Here is a 21643-nt window from a genome sequence, read left to right on the forward strand (position 1 = left end):
GTGTGCATATGATGTAGACTTTCTTCCAAATAGGACAGATTCTAGATTTAAAACATGGAAGGGTAAAGGGATAATGGCATACTGTTGCCTTATACACAATGGAATCTTTAAGAGCTTTGAAATTTGTAAGCGAGAATATGGATTGGAGAATCAAAACTTTTTTAGATATTTACAGGTACGACATCGAGTTAATGCGATTATTGTCTGAGGGATCGGGAAAACAGGACAGTGGGATACTGAAGGCCTTTGTGACAGCTTATAAATCAGGAAGTGGACGTGGATTGATATCTAGATTATATAAAAATTTCCAAGACTCCCAAAATTCAAACACCCTACATATTAAAAATAAATGGGAAAGAGAAGGAGGAACGGTGGTATCTGATGAAGACTGGGAGAATATCTGTACAATACAATGGAAAACAACATATTCACACAGCTGGAGGGAATTTGGGTGGAAAAGTATAATGAGATTTTTTATTACCCCTGTTCAAAAAAAACATCAAGGTGTGGGGGCGAATTGTTGGAGGTCATGTGATTCAACTATAGCCAATCATCACCATATATTCTGGAGCTGCCCCAAAATAATATTTTTTTGGCGAGAAATTCATAAGAGCTTAGAAACTATTTTTCATACCAATGTATCATTTGAATTTTTGACAATGTACTTGGGGTGGGAATGAATGTTCAAACTGAAGAAGACAAATACCTAGTGAGAATATTACTGGTCGGAGGGAAGAGGGCCCTGACCAGGAAATGGTTAAAACCAGATGCTCCAACATTGGATGATTGGTATAAAATTATATATGATATTTATTTTATGGAAAGACTAACGTTCTCATTAAAAATGCAAATGGAAAAGTTTTTGAGACTGTGGGCTAAATGGATTAGATACATTAGACCCAGGAGACCAGATCTGCTATAACTTAGTGAAATATCATATGGATTGTATTGTGTATGGATCTTTAAGGATGGATGAGTGGAAATGACAGCCATTGTTCAACTGTTCAGTAGTATATAAACCTGTTTAAAATATGGTGGAAAATGTAAGGGAGAACAGGGGTTGGAAGATCATCGCTGTTGAAACATGTCTTGTGTTTTTTTGGAGTTTTTTTTTCTCTAGTGTGTATCATAGAGGTCTTGTAAAATGCTGGACTATGTATGACCTCCCTGATAAAAATTTAAAAAATAAAATAAAAAAAAATTAACAAGAAATTGAAGAAAAAACAAGTTGTGGTCTAATAATTTTTTCTGCGACTGCATAAAATAAAAGTAAAACACAGCGTCATTCAAACAAAAGATGAACCCGCCAGAAAAGTAGGCCAGGCTCCATGTTCTGGTTCCATCACAGCTCAATTAGGTCTTAATTAATCTCAGCTCATTAAGCAAATTACCCAATCATCTGTTTAATGAATGCCATCAACCACCTATTGTCAATTGTCATTAAAAAAAGAAAACAGACAGAATCGACAAGTTGAGATTGCCATCGAATCCCTGCACTTATCGACTATCTCAACAAATGAACTTAACAGATACTCACTTGTGATCAACATGTTTAGGAGTTATGACGTCTCAGAAGGCGGGAACTTTAACAAACTTCCATGTTTTATGAAAAGAAAAAAGAAGTTTTAATCCAGTGTTAGTGTATCATATATCCAGTGTTTGAGCGCAGCAGTAAAGTCCAGTTGTGGTGGTCATGTTGGGCATCACGTTAATGAAGTCATTGTTAAAGATTTCCCTTTTCTCCTACCACTCCCCTTCCTCTGGCCTGGACCGGACCATCCTAACGGCGATGGGAGGCAGGGGGAGTGGGGGAGGGCTTCCTAAAATAACCCAAGGGAAACACTGCAGAACTATGAACGCCGGTCTGAGGAGGCTGGTATCGACTGTGAATGTGTGAGACTCAGTGGAGGAATTCACAGACAGGAACGTCAAATGTAGGAGATAAAATCTGTCATGTCTGAATGCTGATGAAGCGTCCCCTCAAGGAAATGATGGATTCCAGAACGAGCTGCCCACTTGGTAGATTTCCATAAACTAAGAGTTGGATCTGAACCTGGTTTTCCCCTTAGAACGTTACAATAATACAGATAATCCCAGATGTACTTCCTTTTTTTCACGGCTCTGGTTTCTCTTGAATTTTGGAAGATTTTACAAAGCCCTTCCTGTGCCTGTATTGACAGTCAACCATTAAAACTATAACACCACTGACAGCTGCTGGATAGCCCCTCCAAAAAGTCCAGTATCGGCATCGGCTCCGATACTCAGTGTGTGTACTCGTACTCATAAAAGTAATCTGATATAAATGCACCGATACTACTTACGGCTGTGTGACATTCATAGTTCAGTGCAGCAGGTACGCAACGGTGGAATAATGTGTGGGGAGTGTGAAGAGTGTGGAGATTTTTCAAAATAAATGACGGTGATAAAAGTAACGCTGACTGCAAGTAACGTTAAAGACACAGACGGATACGGACGCAGCGTTCTGTCTGTCCTCTGCGTACATTCCATCTGTTTTCCAGGTGCTGACGGATGAGTACTCAGACGGACAATACCAGTGGGAACTGTGGAGGTAGAGGATCTGTTCAAAGAGCATTATATGTATGTATTTTCTATTTTTCTAATATGTCAGTGTAGTTGTGTATGTGTGTATGTATGTATGTAGTTATGTATGTATGTATGTATGTATGTATGTATGCATTTTCTATTTTTCTGGTATGTCAATGTAGTTGTGTATGTATGTATGTATGTATGTATGTAGTTATGTATGTATGTATGTATGTATGCATTTTCTATTTTTCTGGTATGTCAATGTAGTTGTGTATGTATGTATGTATGTATGTAGTTATGTATGTATGTATGTAGTTGTGTGTGTATGTATGTATGTATGTATGTATGTATGTATGTATGTATGTATGCATGCATGCCTGCATGCATGCATGCATGTATGTATGTATGTATGTATGTATGTATGTAGTTATGTATGCATGTATGTATGTATGTATATATGTATGTATGTAGATATGTGTATGTGAAGATGAGAAGTGAGGTTAACTGATCCAAGGGACTTGATTTTTCATATATTATGTTGATAGGAAGCTAAACGATAGAGAAGGGGGGTGGGATTAAATAAGTTCTACTTCCTCTCACTCCTTTTCGAATATGCAAATGAAGTCATACTTTGTTTTCATGTATATGTACAGGTTTTTGTTTGTTTGTTTTTTTTCCTTATAACCTGGTTCATTTGTAAAGACTAAGTGGGATTACTTGGTTATGCTGCATATTCAAAATAAATAAATAAATAATAAACTAAGTTTTCTGCTCAAAATGCTGATTGTTCTCTGTACTGTACGTGTCTACTGTACGCTATTACTTTACGGTACATTTACAGCTCGTATTTAAGTTAATGGTCTGAAAATAGTATCTGCGGTTCAAGGAGGCATCTGATACTGTTCATTGTTCAGGATCCACGCTCCGTTTGCCAACAACTGTCCAACCGAGATGGAGAGAGAGTAGACGAGGATATTAACAAGATGGACTTTTCTGCCTTTAAAGATGGACTGCTTTCCACTGGCTCCACTCTCTGACCCTCTCATAGTGGTTTCATGAAGCTGGTGGAGGTGGTGGTGGGGGTTTGATAAAGAGCCACTCGGAGAAAATGAAAGACAGATATCCAACTGGGTGCGAACAACTTAACACAAGGAGGATAAAGTCCTTGCCGTGCCCTAATAGTCTGTAGTTCTTCAAGGTTTCATCTTGGCTCAGTCCAAGGTATACCATTAGTGTTAATGGCTTTCCATTTAACGTGTAGGTGTTTGATTATGGGCTTTTAAATGTGAATAACTCCCTCAGAGCAGAGGAGAGTGGACGGCATGATTCGCAACATTAATTCACCAGCGGAGGAGCAGAAAGTGGGAGTATGTAAACAACTAATGGACTTTTTTTTTTTTTTTTTTCTATTCAAAGAAAGAGGAGGAAGTCAACAAAGGGAAAGCAGGTTAAAATATGTTGTCTTCTCTTTGGCGAGATGTCTGAAGATCAGTAAATTAGTTTAAAAACACCTCATTTCACTAAAAGGACAGGGTTCTCCACATGAACAGGTATACCATAGCTGTAAACTGAGCTCTACTGGTTTAACCCTTTCATGCATGAATTATGAGAACCTTAGTCAATATTTTTTTTCTTGAGTGTTTTTATTCCTCTTCAGGCATGAAAAAAACAATGCAATTGACATTTTTTTTATGAACCTATTTTTCATGGAGTTACAAAAATGTCTACTCAGCTGGACAGCATATGTTTAATTTTTGAAGCAGAGAAACATGTATTTAATTTAACCCTTTCATGCATGAATTACGAGAGCCTTAATCAAGATCTTTTTTTACCTGAGTGTTTTTCTTCCTCTAGGCCAGGGGTGTCAAACTCATTTTCTTCCGGGGGCCACATTCAGCTCAATTTAATCTGAAGTGGGCCGGACCAGTACAATAATAGCATGATAGCCAGTAAATAAGTGCAAAAAATAATATTCAGTCATGCCAATATTTATGTTTACAAACTATCCAGACAAAAAGGATGTGAATAAGCTGTAAAAAATGGAATTTTTTAAGAAATACAAGTACAATTTTAACAATATTATGCTTCGATTTATCATTTATGTATTTCCAATACAGATCAGATTTACAAAGGCACAAAACATGTAGTAACAGGCAAAAAATTTTAAAATTGCACTTAATTCTCTTTAGACATTTCAGGTTGTTCATATTTGTTCAGGTTATTCACATTTTATTGTTACAGGATAGTTTGTTAATGTAAACATTTTCATAATTTAATGTTTTTTGCACTAAATCAAAGGGAAAAAATGGTGTTGTCATTATTTATAGGTTACTATATTATTTTTGAGTTTGATGCCCTAACTTGCAGTTTGCAAATTCATCTCGGGGGCCGGATTGGACCCTTTGGCGGGCCGGTTTTGGCCCCCAGGCTGCATGTTTGACACCTGTGCTCTAGGCATTAAAAAAAACAACGCAATTGAAAACATTTTTACTAACCTATTTTTCATGGAGTTGCAAAAATGTCCACTCAACTGGACACCATACATTTAATTTTTGAAGAAAAGACATGTATTTACTGACGTACTGTGTGTAAACTGTGAAATAATAACATTTTTAATGCAGCTAATCTGACGTTTTCTGTCATTTTAACTTAAACTAGTACTAGTTACTACTCACTTCATGGAAATAATATGCAAAAAAAACAAACAAACAACCTTTTGTTTAAAAAAAAACCCTGTTAATTACAATCTAAAAACAATAAGAAATAATTGATTTATACTCAAACATGTTAGTGCAGATCAGGTTTATCAAGAACAGCAAAGTTACAGTAGTGGTATGAATGTCAGAGTTTTGGATGGTGCATAAGTGTCCACTGTGGCTGATATGGAACTAAAACAACAAAATCCATGAATAAACAAGAGAACAGCTGGAGAAGAACTGTCCACTGGAGTGACCACTGTGCATGAAAGGGTTAAAATATGAAGAAATGGACTAAAATTGTTACAGGAAACACAATTCGAACAGCACTAATGGCTTTCCAGTGCATTTCAACAAGCTGTAAACACAAACTCTTTTATGTTATCACATTATTAGGTTGTTCTGTGGAAGCATTAGCTGATAGGTTTTTAAAATAGCACCTGCTGCTGTTATAAAACGGACTTAATGAGGGCCTTGAGACTGAAAACTGTAAACATGCTGTAAAATGTCAACACCTTTAAGTTGCTAAATTGCTTCATGTAACAGAACAACTCTAACTTTATTAAAGAAGGCGACTTTCTTCTAGATCACAGGTGTCAAACACATGAGCCGTGGGCCAAAAACTGGCCCATCAAAAGGCAAGGTTATAATAGTTTTGGATTTTTTATTATAGTTTAGTTTTATTTAGTTTTGACTTTTTTTTCTCTAATTCAGTTAGTTTTTAGAGCAGGTTTGCTAGTTTTTATTAGTTTTTGTTTTTTTTCTAAATGCTTAGTTTAGTTTTTTTCATCTTTTCTCTTCTTCTCCGTCGTATTCAAATAAATCCCAGACAGGACTCTGCTGCTTTCTCCCAACTTTAGTCTCCATGTTTTCAGGTAGAGCGGGGATGAGAAGACGACTCTAAACCACAAATGACGACAAGTGACGGACCGTTAAATATCATATGGTACTGCTAGCTAAAATTGCTTGAGGGAAAGAAATCTATTTAATAATAATAATAACCTTGCCAAAGGGTCCAGTCTGGCCCCTGGGGTGAATGTATGAAATGCAAAAATTCAACTGAAGATATGAATGATTTTTTACATACAGACCAATATGATCCGAAGTGGGTCAGACCAGTAAAACACTATCATCATAACCTAGAATTAATACAAACTCCAATTTTTTTGTTTTAGTGTGAAAAATTAGAAATTATTGAAATTTAGAAAAATTACATGATGAAAATGTATATTTACAAACAACGCTATTTGCTGAAAAAGTCACTTCTTGTTCAGTTTTGTCTTTTTTGATATAATAACTTTGAATTTACTTGGAGTTTCCATGAACATCTAAATTAAATATAGGAAAATACATGATTTACAGTGAAAAATGCAAAATACAGGGGATAATATTATCATAAATGGTGTTAAATGTCACCCTGTTACTTATTGAGTTACACTGGCCACCCATAGCTGCCCGCATCAAATTCAAATCGTTAATCCTAGCCTACAAAATTCCCAGTGGGTCTGCTCCTACCTACTTAGGTGCACTGATAAAAGCTTATGTTGCCCCATGACCACTCCGCTTGTCTGGGGGATGTTGTCTGGTGGTCCCCAGACCTTGTACAAGACAATCCAGGCTCTTTCATGGGTCGTTCCACGTTGGTGGAACGTTCTACTGAGCACTATGAGAACAGAGGCATCCCTGCCTATCTTCAAGAAGCTCCTGAAGACCCAGCTCTTCCAGGAGCACCTCCTGTCCTAGCACTGTCAGACATTCCATTTTAAATATTTTAATAAGGTTTTTCCCCAGGATTATCTCAGATTTTCTCAGGGTTATCTCTGGACCTGCTGCGGAGGTCCTGCCTCTCTCCTGCCTTCATCATCATCACTCACTTATCCTCAACCGCCTCCATGTGTCTCCCCTTTCTCCCCCAGTCTCTATCTCTATCGCTCTCTCTTTTTCTCTTTATTTACCCTCTCTCTTTAACCCCAACTGGTCAAGGCAGACGTCCATCCTCCTCAGTCTGGGTCTGCTCCAGGTTTCTGCTGTTAAAGGGAAGTTTTTCCTTCCACTGTCACCAGTCACAAGTGTTTGCTCCAGGAGGATTCTGTTGGGTTTCTGTAAATTGGCTTAGAGTCTGGTTTTGACCAACTCTATATATAAAGTGTCATGAGAGAACTGTTATGATCTGGCGCTATATAAATAAAATTTGATTGACTGAGTGATTTGATTGGTTTTCCCCTGTAAGTCGCTTTGGAAAAAAGCGTCTGCCAAACGCATAAACATAAATGATTTAGGAAAGGTTAAACAGAGACAAAAATCATTTGGGAATGGCCAGAAAAGTAGCACTGGGTCTTTATGGGTTAAATAACAGTAAGAAGTAATCTGTAATGGATTACAGTTTGGAAGTAACTTGCAGAACACTGGCGATAACCATACCCTCCTTGGAGCGGTGGATACATCAGACAGAAGGCCCATTTTAATCGCAAATAACGGTTATTTCAAAGAGATTTTCTTTTCTACCCAAACAAGCAGTAAAAGCCCCGGTCCTAAGCTGCCTTCAGTCTGTGGAGCCGGTGGACTGTTGACTGTTGACGGCAGAAATCAGGATTAAAGTCGGGCTGCGGGTCTGACCTGTGGCTCTGCTATCAAACAGTCTGTGTGTGTGTTTGCTGTGTATAAAGGTCACACCAGACTGCGTTTCCTTTTCCCTAAGAAAGAGCCTCACGGGCGTCAGAGGAGGAAGAATCCAACAATACTCTGAGCGGATGGGAGTTTTCTGTGTGTGTGTGTGTCCTCTGCATCGGTGTATGTTGCCGTTGTGGGATGCAGATTCAGTACATGAGGATGTGATGTGTTGTGTTTACTCTCACAAGCCTGGGCTGGCGGTGCATTCGCTGGAGCTTGCGTGTGTGCGTTGGGGTGTGTACGCCTTTCAGTTTACTTTGTGTGAACGTGGACGGTTGTGTGTGTCGTCTAATCTGAACCCAGCGTCAGAGGCTCAAGGCTGGTATTTCCGATGCTAAAGAACAGGAAGCGGCGCTCTCTTGAACTGTATCCCTCCTTCTGAACGCCGCAACACACATTCTACCACCATTTATCTGCATCTGTTTTTACTTTTCCTTTTTTTACTTTTGTGGCCTGATTACCCCCGCCAGGAGGTATTAACTTTGCTTTGTGTGTTTGTTTGTGTGTTTGTTTGTTTGTTAGCAACTTTACGGGAAAACTATTCCAACCATCTTTACTAAATTGTACCCACAGATCAAGGTTATAATAGTTTTGGATTTTTCATTATAGTTTAGTTTTATTTAGTTTAGACTTTTTTTCCCCTCTAATTCAGTTAGTTTTAATTCGTTTTTAGAGCAGGTTTGCTAGTTTTTATTAGTTTTCTTTTTTTTTGTAAATGCTTAGTTTTAGTTTAGTTTTGGTATCAATTTTAGTTTTGTTGTATCTTTTATCTTCTTCACCATCATATTCAAATAAATCCCATAAAGGAGTCTGAATTCTCCAAACATTAGTCTCCATGTTTCCAGCTAGAGTGGGGACGAGAAGACGACTGTAAACGACAAGTGACGAGAAGTGACGGTACGTGAAGCACTGTATGGTTCTGATAGTTAAAATTGCTAGAGCAAAATAAATCAATTTCGTATCAATCCGACATTGACAAAGACAAAAACGAAGGGAATTTTATCCATAATTTTCATATGTTTTAGTTAGTTTTGTAAGCACACAATACAGTTTCAGTTAGTTATCATTTTTTCTTTTAATTATAGTTTTTATTTATTTCAGTTAACGAAAATGTTTTTTCAATTCTAGTTTTTGTCACTTTGTTAGTTTTAGTTAACAATAATAACCTTGCCACAGATAGGCCTAGGCCCAGGAACGAACCCATTAAATTTTAGAACAAGTAGGCCAAAGTTCAAGGCCACAGCAAAGTCACAAAATCTACAATTTTCCTATCTCTCATCATTGAGCAATTTTCCAAAATTCATAAAAAAAATTCAAAACAACTCCGATTAGCCTCCAATTTGATCCACCCGTAGCTTAGAACAATATCTTGTATCTGGCACAAAATTGTCCACATCCACTGTGGAATGTGGACTCCGTGGACATTTACATTTAACATTGAAAATCCCATTTACCACACATTTTTCATTATCACTCAACAAATATTGATTGGAATTGAATATAATTTGACGTACACATGACTGGTACCAAGCTTCAACTTTTTCTGCTGTATGGAACAACCTTGAAACTGTTTAATTTAAAAAGAAATAGTCGATCCACACATGGACACCGTTCGGATATGACAAAACTAAAACTAAGCATTTAGAAGAAAATGAAAACTAAAAAAAACTATCAACCCTGCTCTAAAAACTAATTAAAACTGACTGAATTAGAGAAAAAAAGTCAAAACTAACTGAAACTAAACTATAACTAGAAGCACTCGGAGAGCGCAGACCTCCGCCAAGGCTGCTCAGTGGCCCCCCCACCCCCGATCACCACCAAAATTTAATCATTTCTTCCTTATCCCATTTCCAACAAACCCTGAAAATTTCATCCAAATCTGTCCATAACTTTTTGAGGTATGTTGCACACTAACGGACAGACAAACGTGGCCCCCCCCCGTGGGCCCCCGCACCCCCGATCACCACCAAAATTTAATCATTTCTTCCTTATCCCATTTCCAACAAACCCTGAAAATTTCATCCAAATCTGTCCATAACTTTTTGAGTTATGTTGCACACTAACGGACAGACAAACAAACAAGCAAACAGACAAACAAACAAACAAACAAACCCTGGCAAAAACATAACCTCCTTGGCAGAGGTAATAATGAAAAATCCAAAACTATTACAACCTTGATCAGCACATTTTGAAATTTTTCCTATTGAGCAAATGGTTGAATTTTTATCAGTATTTAAAATAAATCATACATTCAGAACGCTCACCACAGATACATCAGGGGTTAAAGGGTTAAATCATAATGGTCAATATTTCTCTGCATCCTGACAACATTTTCTTCCATTTTCTGACCTTGAAAACCACATTCAGTTAAGCAAAAGTGGCAGAAGTCCACACGTTCTTTACTCCGCAAGTACAAATACAAGGTTTCGGTCAAAGTAGAAGTCATGATTCAACTCCTTTACTGCAGTAAAAGTGAAAAAGTACAGGCTCTGCACTGTCCTCAAGGTAAAAAGTAGGTCTTTTAGGACATCCTCAGAGGCAGGATGTGTGCAAAGCTGAAACTCCTGCCTCACATTCTTGTAGTTTCAAATGAAACGAGCAATATTCAGAAAATAATGAGCATTAACTGCACTCCAGTGTGCACATCAGTTTTCAGCGTCTGCAGCAGAACTTGAAACATGGCGTCCCTTCGCTGCTCTTTTCATTGTGTTGCATCTTGTGCATAATTTTTTGTCTTATTGCTTTTATCTTTTTGGGTACACTAAGGGATCATGTTATTGTCCCACCAGTGGAAGCCAGGCTTGATGTTAGAACAAGAATAAAAATAATCTATAAATCCCATCAAACCAATTAAAAGTGAAGAAAAGAGCCTGTTTGGAAAATCTAAGGAATAAGAACCACCTATATTTGGTAAAATGTAGGGATGAAAAGGAAAAGTTGTCTATAATATTATTCATACAAACAAAAAATTCAATTTTTTCTTATTTAAGGAAACAACTCTATTTTTAGACACGCTACTCTTTTATTATTATTAATATTATTGTCAATGTATTTTTAAATTTACAATGGTGTAATAGGGCCACATAAGAAAATAATGTCAAAAAATAAATACATAAAAAATTAAAATAATAATAATAATAATAATAATAATAATAATAAAAAGAAAAGAAAAACATTTGTCACTGTGAGAATAAAGTCGTAAAATATTGAGATAAAACCCACAATTTTATGAGAATAAAGTCAAATGACAAAAGAGTAATAATTTTACAAGAATAAAGCTATAATATGAGAATAAAGTCGTAGTTTGAAAAAAACTCATAGTTTAACCAAAATAATGTCGTACTTTTATGATATTAAAGTCGTAATATTTCGAAAATAAATCCACAATAGTGCGATAAAAAGTCAAAATTTAGAAATTGTAAGCCTTAAGCCTTTTGTTTGTCTCCTGTTACAGCGAACGCAACAAGTGAAGCTGCAAATTTCACTTCTGTCGGATCGGACGACTGTTGCGAATGTGTTGATGGTGGGCGGGGCTAACAGGCTCAGTATTTGGCCTTTGTGTGTAAACCCCAAATGAAAGTAGAACCTCACAACACAAGTTCTCCATTATGTTACAAGTGGGTACAACTTTATTTTTGCAAATTCTGATATTTTTCTCACCTGTTTTAAATTACGTTATTCTCATAATATTATGGCTTTGTTCTCGAAATATGACGACTTTAATCTCATAAAAGCACAACTATTTTTGTTAAATTGTGAGGTTATTTTTTAAAGTACGACTTTATTCTCCTAATATTATGGCTTTATTCTTGAAATATGACGACTTTAATCTCATAAAAGTACGACATTATTTTTGTTAAATTATGATTTTTTTTTTTAAACTATGGCTTAATTCTCCTAATATTGTGGTTTTATTCCCAAAATATTATGACTTCATTCTCATAAAATTAGGGGTTTTATCTCAATATTCTACAACTTTATTCTCGTAGTGACAAGTGTTTTTATTTTCTGATGTGGCTCTAATATGCCATCATGGAAATTTTTGTTAAATTTATGAAGAAATAACTTCATGTGTCCTAGTTTTACTGTTCAGTTACTCTGTGTTTAATGGGTGAGGATGTTTTGATCGATTTCACTATACGAAAATCAGAATGGGATTCAGTTAAGACCAAATTATGTAGAGAAAATACAACATTTCTTCGAAGGAAACAGGTACATAAATAAATCAATGCTGTTTGAATTCTTCCACTGCCTGTTCAACAAACCTCTGCTTCTTTTTTCTAGATTTGACCTGATTTATACATCCAGACGTTGATTTTCATGACGATAAACACTTAACATTTTCTACTTTTTGACATCGCAGTAGCTGATCCTGTCTTGCGTGTTCTTTATAATCAATTAATTAGGTCTCTGATTGGAGCTGCACTTTATTAGTCCTTAGGAATGATGTGAGAGTGAGGATTAATGGGCCGTCCACATACAGTTCATTAAAAAAGGGATTCTCTGCCTCAAACTGGGGCTCCAACGACACCCAGACCCTCATTTTCGGTCAAATATGAACAATCATCTGTTTGTTTCTGTCAAACATTGTTACGCTATCTGAACTTGAGACGCACTCTGAGAAAACTAATGTACTGTATATGTTTTTTGTGTTTGGTTTTGTGTTTTATGTGTTTGTCGCTGTAGGAGATTTGCAATATTTAAGCAACATTATGAGAATCTGACGTACTAACAGAATATCAAGCAGCTTTCAACAGAAAACTATGCATTTCAATGTAAAAAATAAAACTATGGGTCCTGTAGTCCAACGGTATATTTAAAGACATTAATTGACCTTTTAAGATCATCTTAGGTCAAAGGTTGTGTCATGAATCAAGTCGTGATACTAGTATATTTCATCATATCGCACATGCTGTTAATTTTCAATTTAAACTTCGGACTTTAGAAAAACTTCTTGTAGAACTGACTTTTTTCGTGTTTCTTTTCTGTGGCTCAGTTGGTAGAGCGGGTCGTCCACTGACCAAAGTTTGAATCCTGGCTATCTCCACATGTCGAAGTGTCCTTGGGCAAGACATTGAACCCTAATTTGCTCCCAGTAGGGCCAGGCAGCGCGTTGCATGGCAGCAGCCGCCCGCTGGTGTATGAGTGTGTGTGTGAATGACTGAATGCGAGGAATCGTAAAGCGCTTTGGGCACCATGAAGATGTAGAAAATGCGCTATATAAGTTGAATCAGGCTGGTTATAACTTGACTGATCCTGGAAGTTAAAGTCACATCTGTTTCTTTCAATAGTGGTGGAAAAATGATGGGAATGAATGACGAAGCTACTAAAACTGTTCATCTAAATTTAACTTTGCTTTACAGAAGGAGTTTAATCCATTTTTAAACCTTTTCATTCTATAAATACGAACCCATCGAAGGGGGAACTCAAAACATCCATTCACTTCCATCTCCATAGTTGATATAACAAGCAGAAATGGCTGTTTGGGGATTTACTTGATGGATTGCTTTCTGTTTACCATCTTGTTATCTTCTTCTAGAGTTCATCCTTATTTCCATCCTAAAGCCCAAACATTACCATACTGTCAGCCATGTTTTCTGTTTGATGAATAGCCAGCTTTGGAGGAGGAGTGTATTATTCCAGAGCAGATGTCAACGTCTGCAACCGTTTGGACGTAAACCTGGGACCTGATGCAGATTTCACACTCCGGATATTTCCACACATTAAAACCTAAAGTAAATGAACAGAAAAGGTTCAGCTCAGTTAGGAGTGTTCTGTGCACAATTCTTTGGAAGTTCTTTATTTTCTCTTACTTGTCTTTTTTTTTTTTGTTTTTTTTTTTTTTTGGTATGATTACACTGGGTTACAAAAAAATGTTTTTTGCAAGTTGTCTAGGTTTTTTCAACAGAATTAGGACCATTTTGCACCGCTAAATCAAAAAATTACATTTGTTTTTCTCAATCAGGTCAGGTTTTTTTTTTTTGCTAATTTGATTTTGAAAAATTTGACCACCTCACAAAATTGATTACATTTTTGTGACTTTATCAGTTGATTTTTTATTTACAGGGTGTCCCATAAGTCTCCATACATAGGAAAAATAAACATTTCTTGACATAAACCATTTTTATTTATATAATATGCTCTATATGACTGCCATTTTGTCGGGAACACATTTCAATGCGTGTCCTCCACTGCTGAAGAACTATAAAGAAGAAATATAAAGAAATACATGTTAGAACCATATGTATTATGTCTCCTATGTATGGAGACTTATGGGACACCCTGTAGTTCTCACCCAAAATAGGTTTTAAGAGAAAAAAAAATCATTTTCTAACAGGATGTATTTATTATTTATTATGTATTCACCGCAGATGTAGCAGAATACCTCAGGCTTATTTTTGCAAGATCTTCTAGTCGAAGCCATTTCATTCACCTGTAATATTAAAAAAACCATTAATCATAAATTGGCTAAATTAAAATCTTCAGAACTCGTTTATTGCAAGAAATATGAAAGAACTTTGTATCATATGATGTGAAAATACCCATAAATGTAAGCAAAAATGTTAAAAAGCCAATATGTAGCATAGTTCAGAAAGTTGACCTGATTGAGCAAAATTAATGTGATTTTTGGATTCAGCACACCAAAATTATCCTAAATCAGCTCAAAAAACTTAAACAATAAATTTGTTGTTGACCAGTTTTATTAACCCTTTATAGGACACTCAAAAAATACTTTGGAATTCACAATTTTAACTTCAGTTTGTTATTGGAGGACATAACAAGACTTTATTACTTTTGTGAAAGTTTTCACCATTTTTTATTGTTATGTAGAAAATCAAGGTCAGTGAAGTTACCATATTTGGTTCCTTACCCATAAGAGGTAAAACAAAATCCAAGAGGTAAATATAAAACTAGAAAAGCGCTCGGAGAGTGCAGACCTCCACCAAGGCAGATCAGTTCCCCCCCTCCCCCCGATCACCACCAAAATTTAATCATTTGTTCCTTGTGCCAGTATCAACATTTCCTGAAAATTTCATCCAAATCCGTCCATAAGGTTTTGAGTTATCTTGCTAACAGACAAACAGACATAGAGACAAACCCCGATGAAAATATAACCTCTGCCCTTACACTTGGCAGAGGTAAAAATACATGAAAAACACATGTAATGTAAAAGGAACATGTATTTTAGAACATTAGACCAACATGTGTGCTGATCCAGACCCCTGTCCACATCCACATGATCCCTTTGAACATCATTCCTTACATTAGTACCATTACTTCATGGTACTGAACAAAGCAGGTCCACTCACTGTTCATGCAGAGGGGGACCTTACAGACTCTGGAGACCACATTGGACCTGAGAGTGTTGACTCACTGTCCTTGTTAGCCCCTTTTCCACAGCACTTCTGTTACAGGAATATTTCACCTTTATTCCGGAACGTCTATGTAAACTAAAGGGTGGATCATTTGGCCAGAGCCTTTTTCGGAGCCCTGATAAAGGTGGACTCATGATTCTGGAACGCTATGTAAAAGGAACACCTCTCGTTTCGCAAACCAAGGTGTGATGTTTTGATGACGTACTGCGTGTGCGACCCCCATGCCAGGGGCTGTGTACAGTAAACAAACATATCAACGCGACCAGAAAGATGTCGAACTGGGGAGATGCCAAGATCCGCCAGCTGTGGTCACTTCGGGCTGATGACTCTATCCATGCTAACATTTGTGGAACGGTCAAAGATGGGCCGACTCTGGAGAGGTGAGCAACACCGCTATGCTCTGGGTATTTCCGATGTGCAAGTTATACGTCACACTACATGCTGCGCTGCGTCACCGCCCCTTTGATTCCGGAATGCAGGTCCACTGTGTAAAAGTCCAGCCTGTCGAACCTCTGTTACTTCTTTGTCTCGGCTGTGGAAATCAGTCAGTGGTGGAAAAAAGGTGGGATCACCATCTCAACTTTTTTCCGGGATCTCGGTGTAAAAGTGGCTACTGTAACTGTTGCTGTCACTGTCTTGTAATATGTAAAGAAATGACCAAAAATAGTCACTTGCCCGATAAAGGTTTAAGGCCCAAACTCCGACCAGTATAAGGATTCCTCTTATTTTCCTAAAGCAATTTTTTTTTAGCTAAATGTAATTGAAAACCCAAGAAACCTGCACAGAATTACCGCTAGAAAACTTCTAAAAATAAATAAATAAAAATAATAAATAAATCCATGCATGAGCTTTCACTAAGATGTGAAATTTAGTAACACATGTATCAAGTCCAGACTGAAAAAAGCTTCTTGAACTTCTATCCTACACTCAAAAACAAGTCTGTTAGCAAGTTCCGTCCTCTTTTTCCAATTTCCAGCCATTGTACATTAAAAAATTCCTCCTACTGAATGGACACAATAGACTCAGACATGTTAGCAAAATGTTGAGTTCTTGTTACATGTTGTGGTGATGCAAATTTCTGCTTCACCGCAATTGGTTTAATAGAACTCCCACATCTGCAAATTTGACAGGCGTAAGTATAAGGTCTATTCATCCTAAATCCAACAGTATTTCCGCTGTCTTGGTTTGAATATGTCATTTTAGCCCAGTTTTTGCCATTTCCAGCTATTGTAATATCGACACAAAAGGAGGCCAGGTCTGACGACATCTATGTAACTGTAATAATAAAATCCTTTGACTGCAGCTCAGTACAAAGTATTCAGGGATACAATGACTCTATCACGGCTGCTTCTATAGGTGTCTCATCTACAAACATTAACTGAGAGTGCCGATTCTTTTCATCTTCAAAGTGAAGACAAGGTTCAGAATATAAGAAAATAAGCACGTTCCTGATGTGTCCACTATTGTTGCACCCCCTATTGATTTTCTGTTTCGTCAGTATTAACCCATAAAGACCCAAACATCCACTGGCGACCAAAACCATCTACTGATTTAACCTGTTGATCCACTAATTCGATCAATCCATGCAGGGTGTTATTTGTTGGGGGGGATCAACCCACCCTCTGGTTTTTACATCCCTTCTTCTACTCAATGAATTTCATCGTCGGGCATCTTCGGAATTTTTTGTCACAACGTGCATTGCGGGAAACGGAGACTCACGCTACCAGCGGCTGGGAGGTTCATGCAGTGCGAGCCTCCGTTTCCCACAATGCATGTCGCGACAAAAAATTCCGAAGATGCCAGAGTTCCCACCCCGGGTCTGAATGTAAACACATGGTTTGTTTATGGTGGATGGTACTTCGAAATTGTTCACCGTAATGCAAGAGATTCAGGTGAGTAATCACAGAAAGACTTACAGATTCGTGATACGTAGGCTATGACTGAGGTTTTTATAGATTTGATGAAAAATTGGTCACGAAAGTCTCCTGGACCTTTAAAGGCACATAATGGTTTTTTAGTTGATAGATTCTTTTTTGCTTGTTTTAAGAATTCAAGTCAAGAATTTTGAATGGTGATGAATCACTTCCAAAATGGTAAATTTAGAGGAAAATTATCATATGCACTGCAAAAAATTATTTCTAAGAAAGTGGAAAAAAGCCTTATTTCTAGAACATTTGTCTTATTTTTCATCTAAATAGGGAAAAACGCTTGCCAAGACATTTTTACATAAGAAAAATATTGTTATTTTAAAAAGATATGTATCTAACTTTTTTTTAATAAGATTTTCCAGCTAATATCAAAGTAATTTTATTTCTTGTACTAAGCACTGTTTGCTAAAGCATTTTCGTTTAGTTTTAAGGCACATTATGGTTTTTTAGTTGATAGAGTTTTTTGTGGTTGTTTTCAGAATTCTAACAAATAATTTTTTTCTTACCCCACTGGCAGAATTGATTGGCTCAATATTAAGCCAATTTGACCAAATATAGGAATAGCAGGTTTATTTCTAGCGGGGCATTTTTTGCAGTGTGGGAACTAACATAAAAGTTGCACTGAGTCTTTATGGGTTAAGGGATTTTGTCATGAAAGTGTCCATCTCAACAGAAATAACTATTAATTGACTTGTGCATTACAGGAGTCACATTAATTATCTTTACATTAAAGGTGGGTGATACTGGGAATTTTGGTATCGATCCAATACCAAGTAAATACAGGACTAGTATTGGCGATACCAATACCAATACCAATACTTTTAACTTGAAGAGTCATGATCATTGAATAATTTTGTGATTTTGCCTTTAGTTAGTTGATCATGATCATGATAAAACACAGGACAAAGATTTTACACAAATAAACCTGTTTTTTTTTTTTTTTTTTTTATTAACTTTCTACAATATAAAACAATTTAACAGTATAAACATAATAAAATAATTTCACTTTTAAATTTGTGGTGTTACCACAGTGGTGAATGACTTCGTTGCACACATCACATGTGGCAATTTCCCTATCTGTGAATAATCTGCACACAGCACTTTACTTAAGACATTTCCATTTGTTCATATTTGTTCAGGTTATTCACATTTTTTGTAAAAGTATAGTTTGGTAATGTAAATATTTTCATGTAATTTTACTTTTTTTACACCAAAAAAACAAAGACAAAATATGGGGTTGTCATTATTTATAGGTTATTCTGATAATATTTTACTGGTCTGATCCACTTGAACTCTACAGGGTGGGGAAGCAAAATTTACAATATTTTGAGGCAGGGATTAAAAGACAGTGTATGACCAATTAGTTTATTGAAAGTCATGAGAATTTATTTGCCACAAGAAAATTGACATAATAGAAAATGTTTTTATTCTATGTGTCCTCCTTCTTTCTCAATAACTGCCTTCACTCGCTTCCTGAAACTTGCGCAAGTGTTCCTCAAATATTCAGGTGACAACTTCTCCCATTCTTCTTTAATAGTATCTTTAAGAAAGTCGACATTGCTGTGTGATGTTCTATTGGTAGCATGTTCTAAAACGCCCCAAATAGCACAATCCAGAGGGTTTAGATCTGGGCTAGAAGGCGGCCATAAACATGATTCCCAAAAATTGCTAAAGTTGGATTTGCAGAAATCTTGTATTTTTCTAGCTGTGTGGGCTGGAGCACCATCCTGTGTCCATACATAATTTCCATCTGGGTAGTTTGCTTTAAGCCATGGCAATACCTGGTATCTGGATGGATTTGGTTGGATCCTTTAGGATTTTGGATTTGAGAGCTTTAATAAAAGCTTTGGTACATTTTTTGTTGCTTCCTCCACTTCCAGACTTTCTCATAATAGTTTTGCTCATAGTCACTCTCTTCTTTCCATTATAAACAGTCTTTATGGACACTCCAACTATTTTTGAAATCTCCTTTGGTGTGACGAGTGCATTCAGCAAATCACACACTCTTTGACGTTTGCTTTCCTGATTACTCATATGGGCAAAAGTTTCTGAAAAGGTATGGATGATAGTGTTAGGTATGATTATGACATCCATATATGTTTGGTTTTAAAACAATTGACGTAGTGCCTGCTGAGAAAAAACAACTAAATGTTCATTGTAAATTTTGCTTCCTCACCCTGTACATATACATATATATATATATATATATATATATATATATATATATATATATGATTCAATATATATTTCATTATAATTAAAACACTACGCACTTTCCTAATAAAAATCAAGTTCAAATAAAATGCAGGATATAATATCTGACTGGGCATATCTTGATTGGCCCGATCACGTGACCACATGCATTACTACGCTTCAACCTGCCCAGACACAGTCGAAACCGAACCGAACAGAGGATGGAAAGATTTTTTCACCTGCCTGGCCCTGCTAAGACATCGTTAAGAGAAAAATGTCTCCGTTTTGAATGTCTGGGATCACCAGAAATTTGTGATGTTAAAATGGGGTCACGAGTCAAAAAAGGTTGGGAACCACTGATCTACATGATCTGTGGATAAAACATAGGAAAAGACATGATTTACATCAAAAATGCAAAATATAGAGGATAATATTATTTAAAAAACTGGTGATAAATCAGTTAAGAAAGGTAGAAATAGACAAAAAAAATCATTTGGGCGCTGTCACAAAAGTAGCACTGGGTCTTTATGGGTTAATTTATAGAAAACTCAAGCCATAAAACCAACTCTGACCACTTGAAAAGCCATTTGAAGCAAAACTACACTCACAGTGGCAGATAAAAACCCACAAACCCACACAGCTTAATGCTATAAGGTCTTGACTTGTTCTGTACTTTAGTTATGATATGGTGCCACTGAAATAATACAGCCTTGAACTGAACAAGCAGAACATGGTCTGACTCATGTCAGAGGTCATGTCATAGGTATGATTATGACATCAATATATGTTTGGTTTCAAAACAATTGACGTAGTGCCTGCTGAGAAAAAAACAACTAAATGTTCATTGTAAATTTTGCTTCCCCACCCTGTAATTGGACTGTATGTGTCTGTATGTGGAACCTGAATTAAAATGATTTTAACATGATTGATTGTTAATATCTTCAGTGTAATTTTTGCATTTCACAAATTCATCCCGCGGGCCGGATTAGAACCTTTGGCGGGCCGGATTTGGCCCCCGGGCTGCATGTTTGACATCTGCGCAGTAGAATATCAAAGGGAGTCTCATATACTTTATGAAGTTTCCCCTGGCAAAGCAAATTTGTTCAACACCAAAAGGAACCAGACTAACATTCTGCTGTTATGATACTGGACAAGACAAGTTAAAAGAAGAGAAAAAAAAAAAAAAAAAGGAATGGACCAGTGGATAAAACTGCAAAAGATACAAAACAGCTAATAAAAAACAGTTGGTTCACATGGATATAAATAGGAACAAAATGCATAAAAGGATACGTGCATGCAGTTTAGTGTCTCACAAATAGCTTAACAGGCGGCCAAGCCCATGGAGTCCCTGAGACGGCCCACAGCTGACCCGTCCAACTGTTCTTGTTGACACACTCTATAAATAAAGTGCTCTGTGTTGTTCAGTTCTGGGCAGTGGATAAAACAGGGGGACGGTGCCAAGGGTCAACAAAGCCCCTGGCACTTTGTTCAGAGATGTTGTAACCAGGCATTCAGCTCAGTTATCCTTCCAAAATTCCTCTAAACACCAAGTGACTACTGGCCTGAGCTGCTGTAATGTTAGACGTCGAAATCTGACACACATCCAAATGTACAGACTGAAGGAGACACGCTTTCTTAACCCATAAAGACCCACAGCTACTTTTGGGGCAGTTCCCAAGTGAATTTTTCTCTTTATTTAACCTTTCTTAAGTGAGTTATCACCATTTCTTACAATATTATCCTCTGTATTTAGCAATTTTACCATGAAAATTATGTATTTTCTTATATTTAATTCATTGATCATGTAGATTTTTATAAAAAGTTCAGATTAAAGTTGAGGGTTGTAGCACCGCATTATGTAATAACTGTACAATATGTTATAATTTTTCACCTCATTATGTAATAACGCCACATTTTGTACTAAAATTCTTGAACGCATTTTGAAATAAACTTTGCCGTCTTTTGAAATATCTTATTACGTATTGTGTCTTCCAAATTTCAGTGCACCAGTAAGTTTCTTGTCAGTAATAGTTAATAAGTGCGGCTTTTGTCTCACATTCTCCATTATGATGAATATAGTTACATTTGATTTAGGTTTGACCAGTGAAACATCCAACTAGGATTTTTTTAAATGAATTCTAATTAAGCCGGAATGCTTAATGTTGTTCTGCTGGTATGATGGTTTTTCTAATCAAGGCATCAATTTTGATGGCTTATTATAAAATGTACCAAA

General features: G+C 36.5%; 1 protein-coding gene and 1 long non-coding RNA gene across 4 annotated transcripts in view; both read right to left on the bottom strand.

Annotated features, from left to right (window-relative positions):
- The window catches only part of LOC115432711 (rho GTPase-activating protein 7), a 356226-nt gene that overhangs the window by 125195 nt on the left and 209388 nt on the right, over positions 1-21643 (bottom strand). Inside the window, exon 1 of one of the 3 annotated variants that reach the window (XM_030153642.1) lies at positions 1538-1838. The exons of the other annotated variants lie outside the window; for them this stretch is intronic. Coding sequence (XP_030009502.1) covers positions 1538-1550 — 13 coding nt within the window. The 5' untranslated portion in view covers positions 1551-1838. Of the gene's footprint in view, positions 1-1537; positions 1839-21643 lie in introns of those variants that run through there. 3 annotated transcript variants of the gene reach the window in all.
- On the bottom strand, positions 19448-19761 carry LOC115432714 (uncharacterized). Its single transcript, XR_003937233.1, has 2 exons — positions 19714-19761; positions 19448-19583 (listed from the first exon to the last, which is right to left on the bottom strand). It is a non-coding gene; the product is annotated as an uncharacterized LOC115432714 (long non-coding RNA).

The sequence above is a fragment of the Sphaeramia orbicularis genome, chromosome 14 (assembly GCF_902148855.1).
Source record: "Sphaeramia orbicularis chromosome 14, fSphaOr1.1, whole genome shotgun sequence".
NCBI classification, from domain to species: Eukaryota; Metazoa; Chordata; class Actinopteri; order Kurtiformes; family Apogonidae; genus Sphaeramia; species Sphaeramia orbicularis.